This window comes from Mus pahari, chromosome 3, assembly GCF_900095145.1.
Source record: "Mus pahari chromosome 3, PAHARI_EIJ_v1.1, whole genome shotgun sequence".
Lineage (NCBI taxonomy): Eukaryota > Metazoa > Chordata > Mammalia > Rodentia > Muridae > Mus > Mus pahari.
The window spans coordinates 48,652,296-48,674,032 of NC_034592.1; the positions used below are offsets into that span (position 1 = coordinate 48,652,296).

Genomic DNA, 21,737 nt, shown 5'->3' on the forward strand with positions numbered 1-21,737 from the left:
TGGTTGCAAAGAGGGACTCGGTTTAGTTAGGGTGATTTGCGTTTTCTGTTACTTAAATGGTGTTAACCAAACTTTGTAACTAGTTGATACTGTTATAAACTTTGAGTGTAAGAAGACTTCACAAATTAAAAAAAAAAAAACCCTACACTTTATGTAATAGAAATGGTGTGTGTGAGAGAGAGAGAGACAGAGACAGAGAGACAGAGAGACAGAGACAGATAGAGGGAGAAGAGACAGACAGATGGACAGAGACAGAGATATAGACTATAACATTTTCTGTTACAATCATATGATTCTGTTTGATGAATAACATAACTTTTTGTCTAATACATTGAGTATGTTTAGAAAAAATGAGAAGTTATTATTAAAATTAAGTGATTTATAATGAAAATTCACGTTTCCCTGTAGCAATCCTATGAAAGGTAGACTTTTATTTGAAACATCTTACATTGAGATTGTCAAAAGAGTTTCTTCCTACTTTAATATGATTAATATTCAGGGTGTGCATTTTAAACAGAAAAGTTGTGCTCCTTATCTTCTTCCTGTCTTCAGATATGGTCCTTGACCAGCAGGTCAGCTCAGGGCAGCTGAATGAAGATGTTCGCCACAGGGTCCACGAAGCACTGATGAAACAGCATCATCATCAGAATCAGAAAAAACTCACCAACAGGATTCCTATTGTCCGATCTTTTGCTGATATTGGCAAGAAACAATCAGAACCAAATTCCATGGATAAAAATGGTAAGTGTTCTTTTCTATCTACTATAGGACCATGAAATATTAAATTCTTTCCAAATACTTAAAATCTTTTATTTGAAAATTGGTTATTGAAATTAAAATTGTTTTAATAGAATCGTTCCCTTTTGTGTGCATGTATATGTATATATATGTATGTGTGTATATTTGTATACGCAAAAATACACTATATATTTGCCTTATTTTATCATCAAATTGTAGACATTTTATCAAAGAACTGTTTCGAGAAAGGCTCATAAAAAGAGTAAAATAATCCATTTCAAATTCTAACTTACAGATCCAAACAGCAAACCTAAATGGAACACATCTTCTATCTTGACCTAAAACTCTAAGCCTCATCTTTCTCATAGTTGAGAAGAGTAATAAAATGGTTTATGTTGTGGTGGCCTTCTAATTAAATCATCTTTTTTTTTTGTAGAAAAAGATTTTCCCATCTTGGTCGTGGTCAACAGATTTCATTACTGAAAATAAAACGGTGCAGCAGCTAATGTGGCAGCTAACCTGGCCCTGCCTGTCTGAAGTCTCCCTTCTGCCCCTGAGCACAGTGCCCTTTACACAGCAGCATCTTAGTGTGCAGGGAGCCTCCTCACAATCTTCACACAACAGCACACTTGAGCAATATTATTTTCTCATAGCCCTGCTTTTTAGTTTTCCCCTTGAATGAATTTAATTATCATTTACATTAAGAAATTGCTTCAAAATTTGTTATCATAGTATCATAAAGGAAAATGAATTTACCATAAAGATCATGTTGATTTCTCATTCTTGTATCAGCTATAAATGCTCTTCAATTCTAAAAGACAAAAATTAATGACTGCCATGTAGCTCGGTCAGTAGAATGTTTGTCTAGTATTCAGTGTTCCACATTTTATCTGCAGCAACGAATAAATGGGACATTGTGATGCAGTTATATTCACAATCCCAGAATTTAGGTAGAAGCTGCAGAAAGTTCAAGGTCAACATCAAGTATATAGAATGTTCACAATCAGCTTAGCAATAAGATATTTATTTTAAAAATCAAATAAAAGGTGAAAATATTTTCAAATGATTTAGTAGAAAACCTGACTTATGAAAATTAACCACAGTAACATGAATTGACAGAACAGAATATTTCCATGATTTTCTTCCCTTTTCAAAAGTTTCAGACATACTTTACAACTATATGAAGATATGTTTTCTTTAGACTTGCATTGTAAGGGTGTTTTCATACTACTGAGTCAAATGTTCACAAACAAAAGAAATACATCAATGAATTGTTCAATTTGTTTCAGAGTATCTTAAGGTCATTAAGTATATTAAGTCTCAGGATTTAATGTTGAATAGTAATGAATGATATATTTCTAATTGAGAAGTAGCATTTGAAATATTTGTTTTTTATTTAGGTACTATGAAAGGAGTGAATCTTTCATTGAAAATACCCGTGAATGTGTAGACAGAGTTCTCCCTTTTCTTATACTGGAAGGCTCATTACCCGGGTCCCTATTCTGTCACTTTTGGGTATTCTCTGACCTTGTCTGTTGTTGCTTTGTGTTTCTATTTTGATAGTATATCTGTATGAGAATGTATTGTCTTCTATTTATTACACACTATAAAGCCAACGAAAGCAGCTGAAATTTTTAGTTTTAGTTTTTAAAAATTAAAGATACAGAAATGAAACATAGATGCTGTCCTTGACTGACTATAACGCATTGGTATTACGTAGAAGTACGTCTATGGATATATATGCAAAGTTCGTTGAAAGTGTCACATGCACACCATGGCATATACCAACTTACATTAGTAGATTCTACTGACTATTTTGAAGATACAGAAATAACATTAAGACAAACACTATATTTGAATTAATTCACATTCAAAATTATAATTTGATTTAAACATATATACATTAATGTGAAATTGAAGATTTTATAATTTGAGATATAAGTGTAGTGGTTTACTCTTTAAATGGAAACTTGAGGACAATTTTATTAAATTTTAAGAGAAAACGCCCTGGGTAGACAAATGGTAAGTTCTGGTAGCTGCCTCGATGAGGAGCTTAGAGAACAGAAAAACCATCCGGTAAAAGTTATTGTTGCTTTTATAGGGCTAATACTTATTTTGTTGGCCAAGGTTAAGAAATCCAATCTAGATATTTAATAACTTTTATGGGGGGTTTAAGTTTGCTTGACTCTTAACATCTTATTAAGATATCCCATGTTTTAATTTTCTAAGAATTTTGAAAAATTTTTGGACAAATAAACAGTCTTCACTTCATTGCAGCTTTGGAAATCAGACAATAACATATTATACCAAAATGTGTTTATTGAAACAGCTAATCATCATATATGATACAATTTCTATATTTGTTACTTCAATCTTCACTGAGAATATTGCTTGTATTTGAAATTTTAGGTACATTTTAGGGAAAGGGAAGAAGGCGTGGAATTTACTCACTTGACCTTGGGCTGTCATGGGCAGACCTATACTCACTGCTGATGTTGGAAACTTCCATTACATTTAAGGAGAGAGGACAGACTTACAGCTGTGACTCACAAGTCTACATGCAGATGCATGTAGAGGCAGCATTTACAGAGAGGACTTTTGTTTTATCTGTGAAACAGCTTCGTTTTTCCAAAAGCTAGAATCTGAGTAATTCTGTTGCCATCTGTACAGTCAACCTTTATATGAACACATACAAATCTTTCCAGGGCATGTGTTAGGGTAATAGAAACTTGGAAGCACTTATAATAAGATTCATATATCCAATTAAGTATTGTTGTGCAGCATCCTGTCAGCGGTAGTTTCTAAGCCTAGGCTTCTAACACCTCCTCATGACTCTGTTTTGCTTCCTCACACACTTTACATAATTATGTGTTCTGAGAAGTCTGAAAATATGTATAGACTTCAACAATTTAGAAGTAAGTCTTCTACCCACAAGTGCGAAAGACCTTTACTAGTAAGGTTCTCAATCTACTTATGGACTCTATAAACTGACAAACTTGAGATAAACAAAGAAAATGGAACTCAGAGCATAAATATAGAATTGGCACTCTGTTTCAAAACATGGATTAGAGACTTAATTTTTATGGTGCAATAGTAAAAGGGGATGCAATGGAATCTTACCATCCAAAAGCATAAATGTAATATTCTTTTTATTTTAAAAACACCCTTGAGCAAAACATTTTACTCAAAAAAAACATGGGCCTTTCCGTTTTTTTTAACACTAAACATTAAAATTAATAGAGGGTTTTCTTTAAAAGAAGCAAATATATAGAAACGAGTCATGTACCCCTGTTTAATGTGGTTTTGTTTTAGGATCAAAGTCTGAAATGTCCTCAAAAATGAAGTGATATTTACATAAGGAAGTCTAAGAAACGTTTAGAATAAACTTTCTGTTTCCTTAATTGGATGCTTTTGGGCATGTTATCTTGGTTGTTCTCTCAAGGATTAAACGTCCAGATACTGCATTTCAAATGCAGGTCTTCTTTGTTTTATATGTTACATAAAAAATAAAATAAAATAAAATAGTGCATTTTCTATCCCTTTCTTTTCCTCGTCCACATTTTCTCTCTGTTAGTTTTCCTTAGTGATTAATGATATTTTTTCAATCTCACCTACAAATACTCTGATGTATATATCTATATGTTACCTATATATGTAAATATTTTTGGTATTCTGCACATTATCCTCAGGGTTAAGATGCAAGATGCTATGGATTCACCGTGCATTTTTAATGCCACCATGCTGTGTTTAACTTTCACTTTTCATTAAGCATCAAAACTGTGAGAATTAAATGACTGATTCTGATGTTTCAATAGAAAGTGACAGTTACATTTGGCAAAACAATGGCAAAAAATAATAGAAAATAGTATTTACTTTGACATTAGAACCCTGAAAAGAATACTGAAATGAAAAATATCAAGACTATTCAAGTCATTTCTTGAATCTAGAAACACATTTCAAACACAAATGTGACTTGTGTTAGAAGATCAAGAAACCAAAATACCTTAATGCTTCTATTTATCATTTCTGTCACGCATTCCTTTATGCATGGAGACATTTGTATTGCAATTCTGTTGTAAAATGATGTTAATTTCCTGATTACATGTTTTTGATAATTTTCGGGACTCGAGGCTTCTGTAGTATAGGGTATTTTCATCCCCCCATCCATTACTACTAATTTCCAACTCTTCTCCTTCTTCCACGCCTTTTCTCTCTCCTAATTAGAATAACTTCCAGTTGCTGTTTTAATTTAGAAACTGAAAGTTACAAAGCTTCTGCTAACCCCTTCTAATTTACTGTTCAGAGTCTTAAGTGCAGAACGCTTAGATTTAGAAGAATGGGATATGTGTTCAGTATTCTGACCTGGGTAGGTTGAGCCCTTCCAGCAGTAGACACAGAATGTATTGTTAATGATGTTTCTTCGTGGTTTTTAAACTTGCTTTAGTGCCTTAAAATTACTTTTCTTATAATGCTGTATATTTATTCCCAGATGCAGGATGTCTTTATGTGTTTAGATATTCATTTTCTTTTTAAAGCTCTGTGTTATTGTAAATAATATAGCATGTAGTATTTATTCCTCATAATGATCAACTTTGAAGGAGAAAGCTAGAAAATTACTTCTTAATGTTGCTTGAGAGAAAGCACAGTAAGAGATTCCTATATATGAAAAATGTAAACATTTCTACTGTTAAAAGAAAATTAAAATTATGTTACTTATTAACAGAGTTGATATATCTGTTAGAGGTTGTATTGTCACTGAGCTTTGGAAATTGACTACATTTTAAGAACAAACATTTTTCTAAGATAACATGTTTATAGCTTTGCTTTCTTATTTGAGACTGATTATTTTCAGGCATACCAACTTTCTACAATTAATGGCATGGATACTCTTTCTGGTTCTGAAGTATAGCTCACCTAATCATAATTTCCTAAAAATTTATCTCTTCCTTCATGTTCTCTATTTCCATAAAAATGTATTGTTGCGCATATATGTAACTTTGTCATTCATCTCTATATTTCTTCATTTTGCTCTGTCTTGTGTCTGTCTCTAACAGGCTCATCTCATCTCTGTACCTCCCTCATCTCCTACCCTTTGGGTACTCTAAATGCGTTGAAGGTTCTGAGGTAGTGTAATCTGGCTTGGACTCTAGGATAATAGTACTGTACCTCCATGTCTTCATCCCAGTTTCCTTCTACTACATACAATTTATACTGTAGTAACCAGTAGCAATAATGATATATGTAGGACATAAATTACCTAATGATTTGATTTAGGCTGGATAAAAAATATAAAACTACTGTTTTATATCACTCATTCACACAATGTGCATATAGGAAAGAGCTATATGTAAAGACTCAAATAGAATTCAAAGAAAATCAAACAGGTGGTAATATACATGCTATACACTCTATGCTTTAACTCATATGTAATAAAGCAAATTAATTTTTCATTAAAATAAAGAACCATATAATTAACAGATAAAGTAATAGTATAAAGTAACCTTTAATGTTGAATAGAAAGGATAGCGTTAGATTTCTCAAATATTTACATATAAATAGTTATAGACTTTTATTATTTTTTGTTAAAGTTTCATGATGCCTTAAGATTTGCACTTTATAATAGTTAAGGAATCTAAGTTTACAATGCCTTTTAATTACATGAAATTTTACCTGAGCATTTATCACTGCTCACATTGTAGGAATTAGAAAGGAATAGACAAAAAGATTTGTTTGCAAGCATCATGCTAAAGTAATTAGAAAAGTTATCATAAACTAATAGTATACTTGCAAAGCTTCTAAGTATTTAAGGATTTATTTCTACCCTTTGACTATTTTTCCCCTGGAGAGGGAAATAGCCTTGCAAATTTTTCTAATCTATTAGAAAATAGTCACAGCACCTAAAAGTTGTCATTTTTTGAATGACATTTTTTAGTCACAGAAGTCAGCAATTGTGTTAGAAGTTTCCTTCCCTATATTTGTCCATTTGTCTTATGTGACAGTCTTTGAGTTCATGAAGTGCACTTTGGAATCTAAGCCCATCAACTTTTTTCAAGTGGTGATACTTGAATTAAGTAAGTTTTTAAGCAAGGAGTTATAATGGACAACAAATTATAACAGCTATTCTGTGGTCTAAGGAATCTATGGACGATGCATTATATGTATGCATTATAGCTTTGTGTATATAACAAAATATATAAGCTTTATTTAAAGTATTGTAATTTTCCCTAAATAATATAAGCTAATCTTTTAAACTTAATTCTTAAATTATACCTACAGATTTTCAGTGCCCCAAAAGTTGTCAAAACTCCTTATTTATATTATTTCATTTTAATAATTTAATGTGTAGTTTTAGAAGTAACACTTCTAAATGATTCTAAATTCAGATTTTAAATGCTATTTAAACTTTGAATGACTTTAGATGTGACAAATATATTCATGTATTATTCTAAAGTATAGAAGATACAAATACTTGTGGTTTCTATACCTATACAAAGGATGGTTGTACTATAGAATACATTTGTTCCTCTATGCACTATAGTACAAGTTTTCTGGATTTGTCTGTGCTCTAGAAATATATACCTCTTACTGTCATCTAGTGTGCTTCTTACTTGATATTCAGAACTAGGTCGCTATTAATACCACTTAAAAGATCTAAAGATCTAATTCAATTTTTGGTTATAAGTTTTATAAGGTAATACTTTATACTTTTAATTCTTAAAATAGGAGTAGCATAGCAGAGTACATTTCCAAATACATTTATTACAATTATCACAAAGAGCAATATATTAGTGATCATAAATATTTAACAAATGAAATGTAAGTGTCAATGTTTAACTCTAGTTTATAACCTGAATATAGTTTATGAAATATATATATATATATATATATATATATATATATATATATATGAAAGAAAAAACAGATTTTTGTGTTGGGTTGACTCTTTTTGCATGTGTTTTCTTACAGCATTATGTAAATGATATTTCATGTAGTTACTGGCTACATGGCATAAATTATTATAAGAAAACATATATGTTTATTTAATTTTTCCATAACATGGGTCTTACCACTTAATTTTACAGAACATCTAATAAATTTAGGCTTAAATATATCTAATGTTCCAACTCATGCAATTATGGAGAAATGTTGTGAAACTGGTGATTGAAGACATCTGTTAGTAGCACAAATGCATTATGTAAAGGCTTTTTAAAAATAACAGTTATTATTTTGAGAACAGTGAATTGAATGGCTGCTGATGAACAATTCAGTTGTAGCTGTGCATTGCAGGTAGAGATGGGAGAATGTAAAGTTTGTCTGACTTCCCTTGAAGGGTATTCATTGCCTTGAATTATCTATTCAAAAATGAGAATCTGTGTCCATGGTTTGAGCTTAACTCACTTTAAAAAGTCATTGCATCTTTACCTTCATAAAATATATTATTTTTCTGTTTTGATAGAAGCAGAAAAATTTTAAATTCTAGAAACACATTAAATCTATTCCTTTGTGACAAAGGGATTTTAATCCAGAAAATGTTATCTATTAACAGATGCTCACTGACTCTCAGCCTTGCTAGCCTAAGCAGTGAAGTTATATGAGTATGTAAAATAAACAATTTTGGCTTTAATCATCTTTGTTGATCAGAAAAAAAAAGGGGGAGAAAAACTTCTGTAACATTTACGGGAGTTAGAGAAGTTCAGAATAGTAATTGAAGGGAATGAGAATAAAGTGAATTCTGAATAAACCTGAGATGTCAGCATGTAAAGAGAAAAGAGAGGCACAGGGAGAAGTGCTCATGTTTGAGATCCGTGAAAGTAAATGGCATTCTGAAGCCACTGAGTTAAAAATGTGCACATTGTCATGGCTTCAATGCTGAGGCACATTACCAATCTCACAGGGAAAATAAAAAGATGGGCAGAGAGTAGACTGAGGAAATTAAGCACACTGGGTTAATTATAATTTATTGCTAACTGTGGCATATTTCAGATGGTCTGTGCTGCAAAGACTCTTGCATAGTAAATGATGGACTTCATGTCTTATGGCCATTGCCACACCCTCAGCTCTTTGGTCCTGCTAACCTCACCTTTAATACAAGGGAGAGACCTACATCTTAATTATATTTTCAATAAAAATCATGGGAAACCAATGCAACTCTAGTTTAGTGACCTTTTCTTGCATAAGAGATGAATAGCAGAGCTTATGTAATTGAACAGTTATAGACACAAAATCACATATGTTTCTAATAAGCTCTATTTCTAAATTTTATTGCTAAAGAACATAGTGATTTGGATTTTTAAATGTAATAGAACAGAAAAAGTTCTGAGAACTTACTAATATTCATCCTTTTTTATATTGTCAAAATTTCTTTAGTCAGAAATTCAAAGTTATGTCTCTTTAAAATATATAATATTAGTTTTGATTGATATTTAGAAGTCAATGTATCTTAGGTTATGGTTAAATTTCATTAAAATTTGTAGGTATCTTTTCTTCAAAGAGATTAACCATTTAGTACTTTAAATTGATAATTGGCTTAAATGTTCTTGATTGATTTCTCCCATTTCTGTCTGTAACTGATAATCTTTATATTGATATAGTTCCACTTAATTGAACATTCATGCTTACATCATAAAAGCTTGTTAAAAATTCTACTTAGTTTGGTTAAATTGAAGTTCATATCTCACCCAGTATCAGTAATTGTTTGTATTCTGCAATAACAATCTCTTTTAGCAGGTCAGGTTGTTTCTCCTCAGTCTGCTCCAGCGTGTGCTGAGAATAAGAATGATGTCAGCAGGGAAAACAGCACTGTAGACTTTAGCAAGGTAAGCTCTCCTCTCTTCCTTTTAAGTAAGCTGCTAAATCAGCAGTAGAAACTGCTACCTGTTGACACATTTGCATGTCTTTATTTGTTTTTTTGTTTTGTTTTGTTTTTGTTTTTACTGAAGCTCGAAACTGTTATAGACCAGTGTCAGAGTTCATTCTACATGCAGGGCTTCTCCCATTTGAGAAAACAGATGTGTAAATTTTAAGAATCATCTTTTGAATTCAGCCACTTGGAGTAACACTTGCAGTAGAAAGAACAAGTGAACGTCGTAAGAAGCTTAATCTGTTGTTTAAAAATATGTGCTAGATTTTCTCCCTCAAAATAATCTTCCCATGACTTGTAGAAAAACAAGTCATATGATATCAATCTCTACCGTTACTATATTTGAGGAGTCAGTAAAGGAAACTCTAGGAGGTATAAGAGTAGAACTTTGAATAAAAACATGTAAAAGGCTTACTATGGTGAAAGCTACTTCTAGTTGTATATGATCTAAATTAAATAATTTGTTTGAATTTATACTAAGAAAATAATGAGTTAGCAAAAAAGATGGGATTTTGGTTAATATATATTCGACATTTTATGTGCCCTACTGTAGCTGTGGCATTGTAACTGTTGAATAGAACAGAGAAGTTTCAATATTTGGTCAAAAATAAGGATGTTGAACAATTTTATCTGAGTGGCTGATAAGGAAGTACTATTTTGATAATGCTCTCAGCATTAGCAATAGCAGGAGGAAGTGGGAACAGTCTTCAGTCCGAGGAAGTAATCTTAATAAAAAGTTCTGAAAGGATTAATGGCAATCTGCTTCTTAGCCCTGTTTTAGCTTCCCAGGGATACTATATCCCGGAGCTAGACCTAGTTATGTGCATGCTTTCCCTCTGGTGCCTGGAAGAGTCTCTGGGAGCATGATGTATGAGCTTAAGTCTGTTAATTATGCGTGCAGGGACTGGGAGGCCAACAAAAGGGGCATACTAGTCCATGTGGGATGAAACAAAGGCTTGACAAAGGACCTCCACACCAGCAGGAGAGAGAGGTGAGGGCTCCACTTCTACAGTAGTCCAAAGCTCATTTCACTGTGTGAAGGCATGTAATTCAAATATTAAACCCTTTTAAATGTGTTCCATCTGCCACTCTAAGAGTTATATTTTTAAAGCATTACATCATCATTCATCTGTAAGTTATAATAAATCTGTCACAAACTGCCATAAATTTAATTTCTGCTGCTCCTAATTCAAAACAATATCTTAAAAGTGATGACATAAAAAATTGACTATCTTATAACAAAGGAATATTTCATATTTTTTTAAGAATGGTGATTTTTAAATTATGTAGATTATTATTTAAATAAATTAACTTTAAACTCAAAAACTCTTATACACTGAATTCTATATTTCCATTTCATTTTGATGTTTTTGTTGACCTATCTTCATGGCCTTCAAAATTAATTTATCATTATTAAAGAGAAATAAAGATTCCCAATTAAAGACAGTGGTATCATCCCGAGGCCCCTAACAATTAGAACTACATAAATGTGAAAAATAAAATTTCTATCTTTTAATTCTTTCCTTCATTCTTGCATTTTCATATTCTGGGCCATTTAGTGGAGAAGCTTGGGCCAGCCATCTGCATCCCTCTGTATTTTCTCCATAGAATTGTTCATTGGAAAGAACATATCTTTTGAGAAAGAGCATGCAAACTTGAATGCTAAATGTCTAACATCTATCTGTTACTGTTTCTGGAGGATCTCTCCAAACTGCAGCATTATCATTGCCTAAAACAAGTATAATAAATATTTATTGTTCTGTTGTAAAGACTTAATGGTATTAGGGCCTGTTAGCGAACTGAACATAAAGTAGCTACTCAAGAAAAAAAAAAAAATGACTGTATTTAAGGTTGGGAATGGTAGTGTCAAGAAAAATTCCAGACCAGATTTAATGTGCTGCTCTCCCCTGGGTCTTCAGCACCTTCAGCCGTGCTTGACATAGAGTCTTTTGAAGGGACCTGTAAAATCTAAAACAGTCTAGGTGCTTAGTTTTAGAGTAATGAAGCAAAACAAGAAACATTTGTAGTTTTATAACCTGGTAGAACAGAGAATTAGGGTTTGGAAAGAGTTGCTGTGGTCCATTACCTCGGAAACAATTCTTACTGCCAGATTTTGAAGGTTTGCAAGTTAAGATGTTTTTAACCTAATGTTATAGCTTGGTGTTGGATTTTTTTTGAACTTTAGCTAATCTCTACATTACTGTGTCCATTTTGATATTTTAAGTCTTGTTATATGGATCATAAATCTCAGTCAAAAATTGAAATATTGAAAAACTCTTTTTCATTTTATGTAACTTGATCCTATGTTCTATCAACCTTCAGTATACACAACTTTATACAGTGATAAGGCTCATCAATTTATTAAATTAAGTAAGGAACTAACATAATCTATTACATCAGATTATAGCTCAATTATGCCTTTGAAAATTAGGAGCTTCAAAATACTAATTGTTTTTCAAAATACTATGTTTTTTTTTAACATGGTAAAAATGACTATTGTATGTCAACAGAGACACTTTTATTTCAAATGGTCCTAAAGAAGGGTTCCATAATTATGCCCTACCATCTTATGCATTTTCACATCTTTCTACTGTGCATGAAGCATATTAGGAGTAAGAAACCTTAGTCGTCTCATTTAGACAAAAAAAAAAAAAAAAAATTCTTGTGGAACTTAAAAATGCCACCTGCAGTAGATCCCAGTGGTGAACACCACTTGTCTAGAAAGAACCTCTATTAGTTGCCAGGTTTTCATCAATACCCTTAAGATTTGAAATTTATCTTTAAAGTTCCATGTCCTTATCTTTCAGTGTCTTGGTGTGTGTATCTTGGGCAGGCAGCTCCAGCTCCACTGAGGTCTTCTCTCTCATCTTGTTGCCTAGAGATGAACTATTTTCACCAGCATTTTAAGTTCCAAATATCTAGAATCAGGCATCTTTCCCTTCTTGGCATAACAGTGGAGCCCACAGAGCCTAGAAATATGGTATAAATCCAGAGCTCCCAAAATGTATCTTGACTCTTTCAAGGTTCTCTACAAAGCACTAGAAACTTCCAGGCTTTCTCTATTTTCACTTCAAGAGTTTGAATCCATTAAAGGATTTTTAAAAAAAAATACCTCATAACCTAGACCCTTAAGTCATCTTTTAAGTAGATATACATTTGTGCAAGATCAAATTTGTTGCTCCTAAATGTAATTTTCTGTTTTAATAAAATGTGGAGATATTGCTAAGTGAGATTCTTTATAAACTGTAATCTAATGTAAGTATAAAGTATAAGACTATTCCAGGTATAATTTAATCTGACAATATGAAAGTGATTATGTATTATAAAATCTACCACCTTTTCAAAATCCATATCTCATTCAAGAATAATATAATATAATTAATGCAATATGATTATTGACCACAGTTATATGAGTATAAGTTATTATATTAAAATGAAAAGATAAACTTGCTGATCTTGAAATCAGATTCTGTACAGCCTTTTATTTTGGGTAATAGATATCAATTATATGTTTGATTTAATGCACTTAAAAATCATAGATAATGGCCACGGGTTTTTTTTTTTTTTTTTTTTTTTTTGTAAATCAAACTCTTTATATACTATGCAATCCTTGATCCAACCTAATTTTATTTAAAGCAGTTAATTCTGTTTTTGCAGCTTTTCTGAGATAAAGATTTTAACAGCAAAGATTGATAGCTGTTGAACAATAAATGAATTTGATCAAAGTATTCTAGATGGAATTTATACTTCAAGAATTACCAATAAATTTTATATTAATTACAAATTTTATGATTTTATTTTCAAATTAAGTGTTATTACTTCTGTGTGTGTCTGTGTGTGTGCCTATGTGTGTACATGTGCATGTGCATGTGCGTGTGCGTGTGTGTGTGTGTGTGTGTGTGTGTGTCTGTGTGTGTGTATGGACATTTGTGTGCTATCGTGTGTATGTGAAGGCTAGAGGATAAGATGCAGGCATCACTTATCTTCTTACACCGAGTGGGTTCTAGGGCTCGAACTCAGGTCTTAGACTTAGCAGCCAATGCCTGAGCCATCTCACAGGCCTCCATTTAAACTTAAATTTTGTTCCATTGTATTAATATTATGTCATAACCTTTTTACTGTTTAATTAAATTATTTCTTTTGAGCTTAGAAAATGTTGTAAAACTTTATTATGGATTTCTCATAGTGAGATGGAGTGCTCAAATACGAGGAGTTGTGTTCAGATCCTTAGCACCTACGTAAATGCCAGGCAGTCCAGGTAGAATCCCTGTAAACGTAATGTTCAGGAAGCAGAGACAGTGAATCCCTGAAGCAACTGAACAGGTAGACCAAAGGAACCAGTGAGCTCTCGGCTTAAGAGTGAAGCCAGACACAAGACATTAACATCTAGCATTCACATATGCATACACTTACATGCATGTAAACATGTGCATTTACCACACACATGCACATTTACAACAAGAATGCTAATAGAATATAAAAATATAGAATATAAAAATCTTATATCCATTTCCTGGAATCTTTTACAGGCAATTATAGCAAAAGTGTAAACATTACTGATTTAAGTATTTTAAGTATACAATAAGAACCATAAATGAACTTTGCTTTTCTATGAAATAAAAGGTTAGATTCTCAGAAAAATACATGACATGTAATAATCATCACACATACTTCAAGAACTTATGTTTGTATATCTGAAAACTACAAAGGATGGAGCTTGTAGCTTATAATGTTTGTTGAATAGTTTATCTACACATACATTTAATTTCATAAAGGATTTTTTCCTTTAAGATAAAAATATGACTACACTATTATGCGAGGCTATATTCTTTTAAGTTGTGTTATTTTTCAGTATTAGAAGTGGTATCTGGAGCTAGCCAGATGTTAGGCAACTGTTCTACTGTTACAACTACATAAAATACCATATTATAATGCTTTTTAATGAAATACAGCTACATGTACTATTTTATTAACAGACATATCTTACATATAGTTTAATACATATCTTTAAGTAACTGTACTAATGCCTTAATTTTAGAAATTCTTTTATTTTTGAGATTATAATACAATTATCTCATTTCTATATTTCCTTCCCTCCTCCAAGCCCTCCCATAAACCCCATCTTCCTGCCTTTCAAATTCATGTCTTCTTTTTCATTATTATATGCATATATGTGTATATTCTTAAATATAACCATCTCAGTCTGTATAATGTTACTTATGCCCATAAGATCTACATTTAAACATTTTATTAATTTAAAACTTCTTGGAATAGTATCTTCTAATTTTTTAAGACTTCAAAAGAATTAACTGATCTCAAAACATCTTCTTAGCCTCATTGATACACAGCAGAAAACTAACTCTCTCTCTCTCTCTCTCTCTCTCTCTCTCTCTCTCTCTCTCTCTCTCTCTCGCCTATTCCCACTTCCCACTTTGATCCTTGTTCCCGATTTCATTAACATAATGTCATAAAAATTACTAGGGCAGATAAACTCCTAGTCCCCTAAAAACAGTGTTCCATAAAAAGCAACTCAAATGAGTTAGACGTAAGAAATAGGCCGTGCAAATTTTACTTTAAAGTCACTGCTTCGTTTTCATTGACGCTCCATGCATAAAAATGATTTGTATTTAAAGATTATTCTCCATGAGTTTTCAGATATCACCCTTTAGTCTCAGCATTTCCTCCTTTTTGTGGTCTTTTTGTTTTATATTCATTCATTTAAATCACAGGCATTTCATAGTAGAAATTCACCTATGCATCTGCAGTCATTCTAAATGCTTTTAACCTATTTTTCTCTATTCTGTTATATCTCAGTTATATGGAGAGCTATGTAAACTGAGGAATTTATCAGACCAACTATACTATATAAATAATATAATACAATTAAATAAAAAAACAAATGTTAAAGAAATATTATACTGTAAGAATATATTTATTTTAAAATAGACACATGTTGAATATTTGTTGAAATGTATAAAATTCATCTATTACAAAATATTAAATTTATTAACATTATAAATTTTATGATTAAAATATCCACTTGTGATGCTCTCAGGTTGATCTGCATTTTATGAAAAAGATTCCTCCGGGTGCTGAGGCTTCAAACATCTTGGTCGGAGAACTGGAGTTCCTAGACAGAACTGTGGTTGCCTTTGTCAGGTTGTCTCCAGCGGTCTTGCTCCAGGGACTGGCTGAAGTTCCAATCCCAAGCAGGTAAAAGTATTCAAGCATTTTTCATGTTTACAGAATTATTTATTTTAGTCAATGGTAATATTTTAATACACATTTCTTATAGATACTTGACTAGAAATGAGCGCATTACCCATAAACCTACTGTTTATTGTTTATAAGCATGGGGTGTGCTTTTAAAATTAGTCTATCCTTCTTCATCCTTCTAGAAATTCATATTTCACTTTAGACATGCTCCCCATCTGTGCAGATCAATTTTAAAGTTTTTCAAAGATTATATTAAGCTATGTGTTCAAGAAAGAGGACCTTATATATGTATTGTCCCAGACAAGAGGATCATGGTTTCTAGAGCTTAGCTTTGTTTAACTAGGCCTTCAATTCATGGGGATAGCTTATGTGGGATCAAATGTCTCATGCTGCACCCCTAGGACAGTTGTTCTTTACTTCCCAGGATCCAAAGAATTGTTGGTACTCAGTTATACAATGAAAGTGGTTGATTCTGGTTAAAAGGTCAAGATTCATTTGTTTATCTGAACCCTTTTCTACTTAGGAAATGGTAATATAAGCTGAATTCTATTATTATTGATTCCTTTTTTTAAAGATATAAAGGTGCTTGTGAATAAAACTGAGAAAAGAAAACAAAAAATAGAATTTGACTTTGTCATGTTAGGTTCTTACTGCTTTATCTGGGAATTGCCCTTCCTTCTCGCCTGCTGCCATTTCACCTGATATTATGCACACCTGACTTGCACACATCTAACCACAGAAAGCCTGTTTGCTAAGGGCCACTGCCATAGTTAAGAAGTGTGGCTGTTCAGTCAAGGGGCTTTAGAAAATAGTTTTCTTCTTTGAACTTTTGACTATAACTCAAAACACATATCACACCACAGTTTGGTTACAGATGAGTTATCCAGGAAATAGGGAATAGCAGAAGCAGGAGAACTTCATTCTGTCTGGGCCCTGTTGACTAGAGTGGCATTCAGTTATAGCACTTGTCTGCCTTGGTCTGAGTGAGAAATCTAGTTGCCATTAAGATGATAGAAGTCAGTTTCTACTTATCCCATTTGAAGGTTACTGATATACATTGTGGGAACTAAAAAAGGGCCCAGGGGAAGAAGGGGGAAGGGAAGGCCCACGCCCCGCCAGAGTTCCACCTATGCTCTGGACAGGCGGATGTGGGAGGGCTGACACATGCTTTCCACTCAGCTCCAGGTGGGCATCCAAGCCTCTGACCACTCTTCAGGGGGTGGACAAGGGGCAGCCCAACCTGGGGGCCCCGGGGTCACTCCCTGCAGCCCCGGGGTTAAGAGAGAGAGGGAAGAGGGGAAAGAGGTTCCCATACTTGGCAAGAGTGAGCACAGTGTACAGTGAACAGAGACTGTCTATAGTTTTGGAGCTTTATTATAGAGAGGCAGGGGCAAAGAGAGAAGGTAGGAGGGAGGGAGAGAGAGAGAGAGAGAGAGAGAGAGAGAGAGAGAGAGAGAGACACCAGCCTGTCTGTGCATAGCCCAATGCCCCACAATACATGCCAACTTTTAATTAAAACTGGGAAGATAAACTGAGTGTACTAAAAGAATATAATTGTGTGAATAAGGTTATATATTTCTACATGTAAACTGCAGGCTATGAAGAGTGTCTAGAAATCTGGGATTCTGATTTCATGGGTCAGGTTTACTAATTGCAGAGACACTGTAGTAGTATAAAATTCCCATTCAGTTGGATACTCCCATCTCACCACTAACAAACGTGTTTAGATACATATAAGTAAATGTGATCTGCTTATCACACTCACAGTTTCTATTTTTCAAAGAGAAGAAAAGAAAATTCCCAGGAGTAGACCATAGCCCTACTAAGGTCATACAAACTCACTTTGAAAAGTCTCAGGCTCAGGTGACCTCATTCATACTGATTCAGCAAAGTATGAGTAGAAACAATGAAGAGAAACTTGGAGCACTATAGAGCCACTGTGTAGGGAGAGATTCAAAAGACCGGGTTATTTATTTAGGAAAAAATGAAAGAAGATTAGAATAAAAAAATAAAGAAAACCATCTGTGAACCCCAATTATTCTTTCTTAGGAGGTAAAAAGGCATGACATGATTATAAAGGCAACATACAATAAATGCCAGGAAAGATGTTTTAGAGCTTTATTAGTAGTGCATGCAGTAGAAACTTCAAAAATATCAAGATATTCACAGGTTAGAAAAATTTCAGAAGAACTATAGTTGATAAAACCTCTGACACCACATTCCACTATTCTTTTTTTTATATATTACACATATGCACACACACATATGAACACACATACACACATATACACATGCCACACACACGGAGACACACACATGCACATACACCCCAAACACAGACACAAACACATACACACATACTCACGTGCACATACAGGCACACATGCACAAATATGCACATGCACACATTCACATGCATATGCACACAGGCACACATGCACAGACACAAGCATACACACATACACACTGAGAGCAGAATTTGATGGGTTCAATTATAACTGATAGAAAAATAATATCATATACCACCTCTAAGGTTATATATAGATACTTCATATAAAACATATATAGTCACTAACATTTACAGCTAAAGAAAGTATAGAATTATACTAACTACAAACTGTACCAGATAGAGTTATCCTTATTAACATAAACCATTTGATAAATGAATACCACCAGAATGCTATGGCAACATAAATGGAACACTTTAATTTTCATACTTATTTTTTATCATGCCTAACTTATTTTTATACTTTTTTCTTCTGCCTAACTAATTTTTAAGTCCTAGCAGTTTTTATGTTTAATAAAAATGTGTATATAGTGACTAGATGTTAATAATGTGTTCTCTCTTTTTTTTCCCAATTTTTATTAGTATTTACTTCATTTACATTTTAAATGCTATCCCCAAAGTCCCCTATATCCACCCCCTGCTCCCCTACCCACCCACTCCCTCTTCTTGGCCCTGGTGTTCCCCTGTACTGGGGCATATAAAGTTTGCAAGACCAAGGGGCCTCTCTTCCCAATAATGGCTGACTAGACCATCTTCTGCCACATATGTAGCTAGAGACACGCGCTCTAGGGGTGCTGGTTAGTTCATATTGTTGTTCCACCTATAGGGTTGCAGACCCCTTCAGCTCCTTGNGTACTTTCTCTAGCTCCTCTATTGNGGGCCCTGTGTTCCATCTAATAGCTGACTGTGAGCATCCACTTCTGTGTTTGCCAGGAACTGGCATAGCCTCACAAGAGACAGCTATATCAGGGTCCTTTCAGCAAAATCTTGCTGGTGTATGCAATAGTGTCTGTGTTTGGTGGCTGATTATGGGATGGACCCCTGGGTGGGGCAATTTTTGGAGTGTTCTCTCTTAATGTATAATACTATATTGCCTTTCTTCCTCTTGGCCTTCTTTTTATGAACTAGTGAACTTTTCTGCTTCCTATTCAGAGAGGTTTAATTTTTTTCTATCATCTCTTTTAAAGACTTATAATCTTCAAAACTCCAGGTCACAACATAGGCTATATAGAGAGCTAAAACCAGAAATCCTAGTGTCAAACAAACAAACAAACAAACAAACAAAAAACACCTCAGCATTCCCATTGTTTGAGGATATTGTACTGAAGTCTCAATTGTAAAAAATTTCAAAATCATAATGAACTGTAAAGAAGTTTCATATTAAAATCCTTGTTTTGACTAATTCCTTTGAGAGGAGGGGTTCTGTTCTAAGGGGGTTATTGTTACATTTTTACCTTGAATTTTTTTCTTCTTAATTACAGATTTCTGTTCATCCTCCTGGGACCCCTGGGAAAGGGTCAACAGTACCATGAGATTGGCAGATCGATTGCAACCTTAATGACTGATGAGGTATTTGTTCATTTTCCTAAGGAATAGTTTCCTCACAAGATACACCTAAATTTGGAGGTCTATTTCATAACAGTTTCTAAGAATTATATTTCTGCATATTGAATCCCATTTTCCCAAGCTTTCACTATACCAACTTTCCTTGAAAAAAATTTGTTCATATAAATTAAAACCAGGAATAATAATATTTGAGATGTTATATGTAAAAACTGTTAAGCATTTATAATGGTTATTTTTCCACAGTGCAAATGCCAACATTATAAGCATTGCTTATATGTTAATAGCACTGAAAATTTGTTTGTGGCATAACTACTTTGCTATCTAAATAAAAATAGTAGTTGAATGTATAGAATACATAGCACCAAAGAGCTGGGCTAAGTCTGCAAGCCCTCCATAGTTGATATATATATATATATATATAGAGAGAGAGAGAGAGATGAATATATAAATATATTTCTTAGTAAAAAAAATCCACAGAGATATATTTTGGATTATAGAAACCTGTCATTAGCATCTCAAAGAGATATAACTCTAAAAATGTAAGATCTTAAAAATCAGAACCCATGACAACAGTGTGTGGCTGATTAAACAAAATGTGAACAAGAACACCATCAATAAATACGTTAACGTGAGAGTGATCTCAGCTGTGCTATCCCTGTATCCCTTGACAAAGAACTACAGGCAGCTAAGACTGCTGAGAGAGATGTGGGGGAAGGAGGGAGGAAGGTGAGAGAGATACAGAGAGAGAGAGAGAGAGAGGCAGAAAGAGAGAGACAAACACAGAGAGAGACAGACAGACTCACATAGAGAAACACAGAGAAAGACAGAGTCTTCCTCAGAGCTGTCCTTGGCTATCCATGGCCCAATGGTCATCCCTGAAAATACACATACAAGCAACACTAAATGAACTCAGCAGGTTATATTAGTATATCTACTCACTAAATACATGTAACAATAATAATCTTTATAAAGAGACCTTGAATTTGAGAGGAAGCACGTGGAAAGAGTTAGAGGGAGAAGATGGAGGATCGCTAACTTATTCAAGTATTTATTAGATATGAATTACATATCAGCACTTATGGTAGATAAAAATATGGACAAAAGCTTTTTCTTTCATTAACCCCAATTATTGGAAGGTAGAGGGACATTGAAGCTACATAAGCAGGACATGGAAATAAGTGTTACAGAAGAAATCCCAAAAGCAGTGGAAGGAGATAGAGGTGGCGTGAGTAGCTTTTTAAGTTAAAGAGAGGACTTTTGATCCAGAAATGAGCAAGGAAAAAGATTTGAGATAGGAGCATTCCTAGATCACTTGGAACGTTTAGAACCAAACCGCTTAGGAGGAATGATGCCAGAGGCAAAGGTCCAGCTGTCGAGGGATCTGGGACATCACCAAGACCTTAGACTGACTTGGGAAACAAGTGGAAGAGTTTGAGTGGAGCCCAAAGTCACCCTTAACTCTTCCTCCTCATTTCACACCCACATTCCATCCATAAGTGAACCCGTCAGACTCAGGCACTATGGACAGAATCCTGCCGTTTCTCACTTTCCGCACGGCCGTGTCTCTGTGTTTCTCCCATCATCTAGCTTTTGCTGTTAATATAGGGTTCCCACCATTTTATCGGTCTGTTATACGAATTATCTTTCTGCCTTTGCTTTGTTTCATTTTTCTAATAATACAATGGTTAGAGAAATCCCTCTTATGCTCAAAACCCTCAAAGGACCTCCTATCTCATTCAGAGTCAGCATTTACAGTCAACTATCCAGTTCTTCGAGGTCGTCCTTTCTCCTCAGCTATCGTCTCCTGCTTACATCCCAGGAATTTTCCCCTTGCTGTTTTTCAAACATGGCATTCATGCTCTACACTTGCAGGTCTCTTAGTCTGGAATGGTTTTGTTCCTGAAAGCAGTAAGGTGTGGATTCATGAGGTCTTTGCTAAAAAAAAAAAAAAATCACCAAAGACTCCTTAATTACTGTGTTAAAAGCAACATCGCTTCACTTTCGTGACCTGTCTTGTCTATAGTGCTTTCTACTGTCCACCAAATGTATAGTCGCTATATTTTTCTTCCC

The 21,737-nt window shown here is 33.7% G+C and overlaps 1 protein-coding gene across 9 annotated transcripts in view; it reads left to right on the forward strand.

Moving 5' to 3' along the window:
- The window catches only part of Slc4a10 (solute carrier family 4 member 10), a 121,031-nt gene that overhangs the window by 24,753 nt on the left and 74,541 nt on the right, over positions 1–21,737 (forward strand). For 4 of the 9 annotated variants that reach the window (XM_029535807.1, XM_029535801.1, XM_029535802.1 and 1 more), the window contains exons 3-7: positions 553–741; positions 9,463–9,554; positions 10,500–10,589; positions 15,654–15,811; positions 19,583–19,670. In XM_029535807.1, coding sequence (XP_029391667.1) covers positions 553–741; positions 9,463–9,554; positions 10,500–10,589; positions 15,654–15,811; positions 19,583–19,670 — 617 coding nt within the window. The remainder of the gene's footprint in view (positions 1–552; positions 742–9,462; positions 9,555–10,499; positions 10,590–15,653; positions 15,812–19,582; positions 19,671–21,737) is intronic. The other 5 variants (XM_029535809.1, XM_029535806.1, XM_029535805.1 and 2 more) reach the window with 3 other exon arrangements.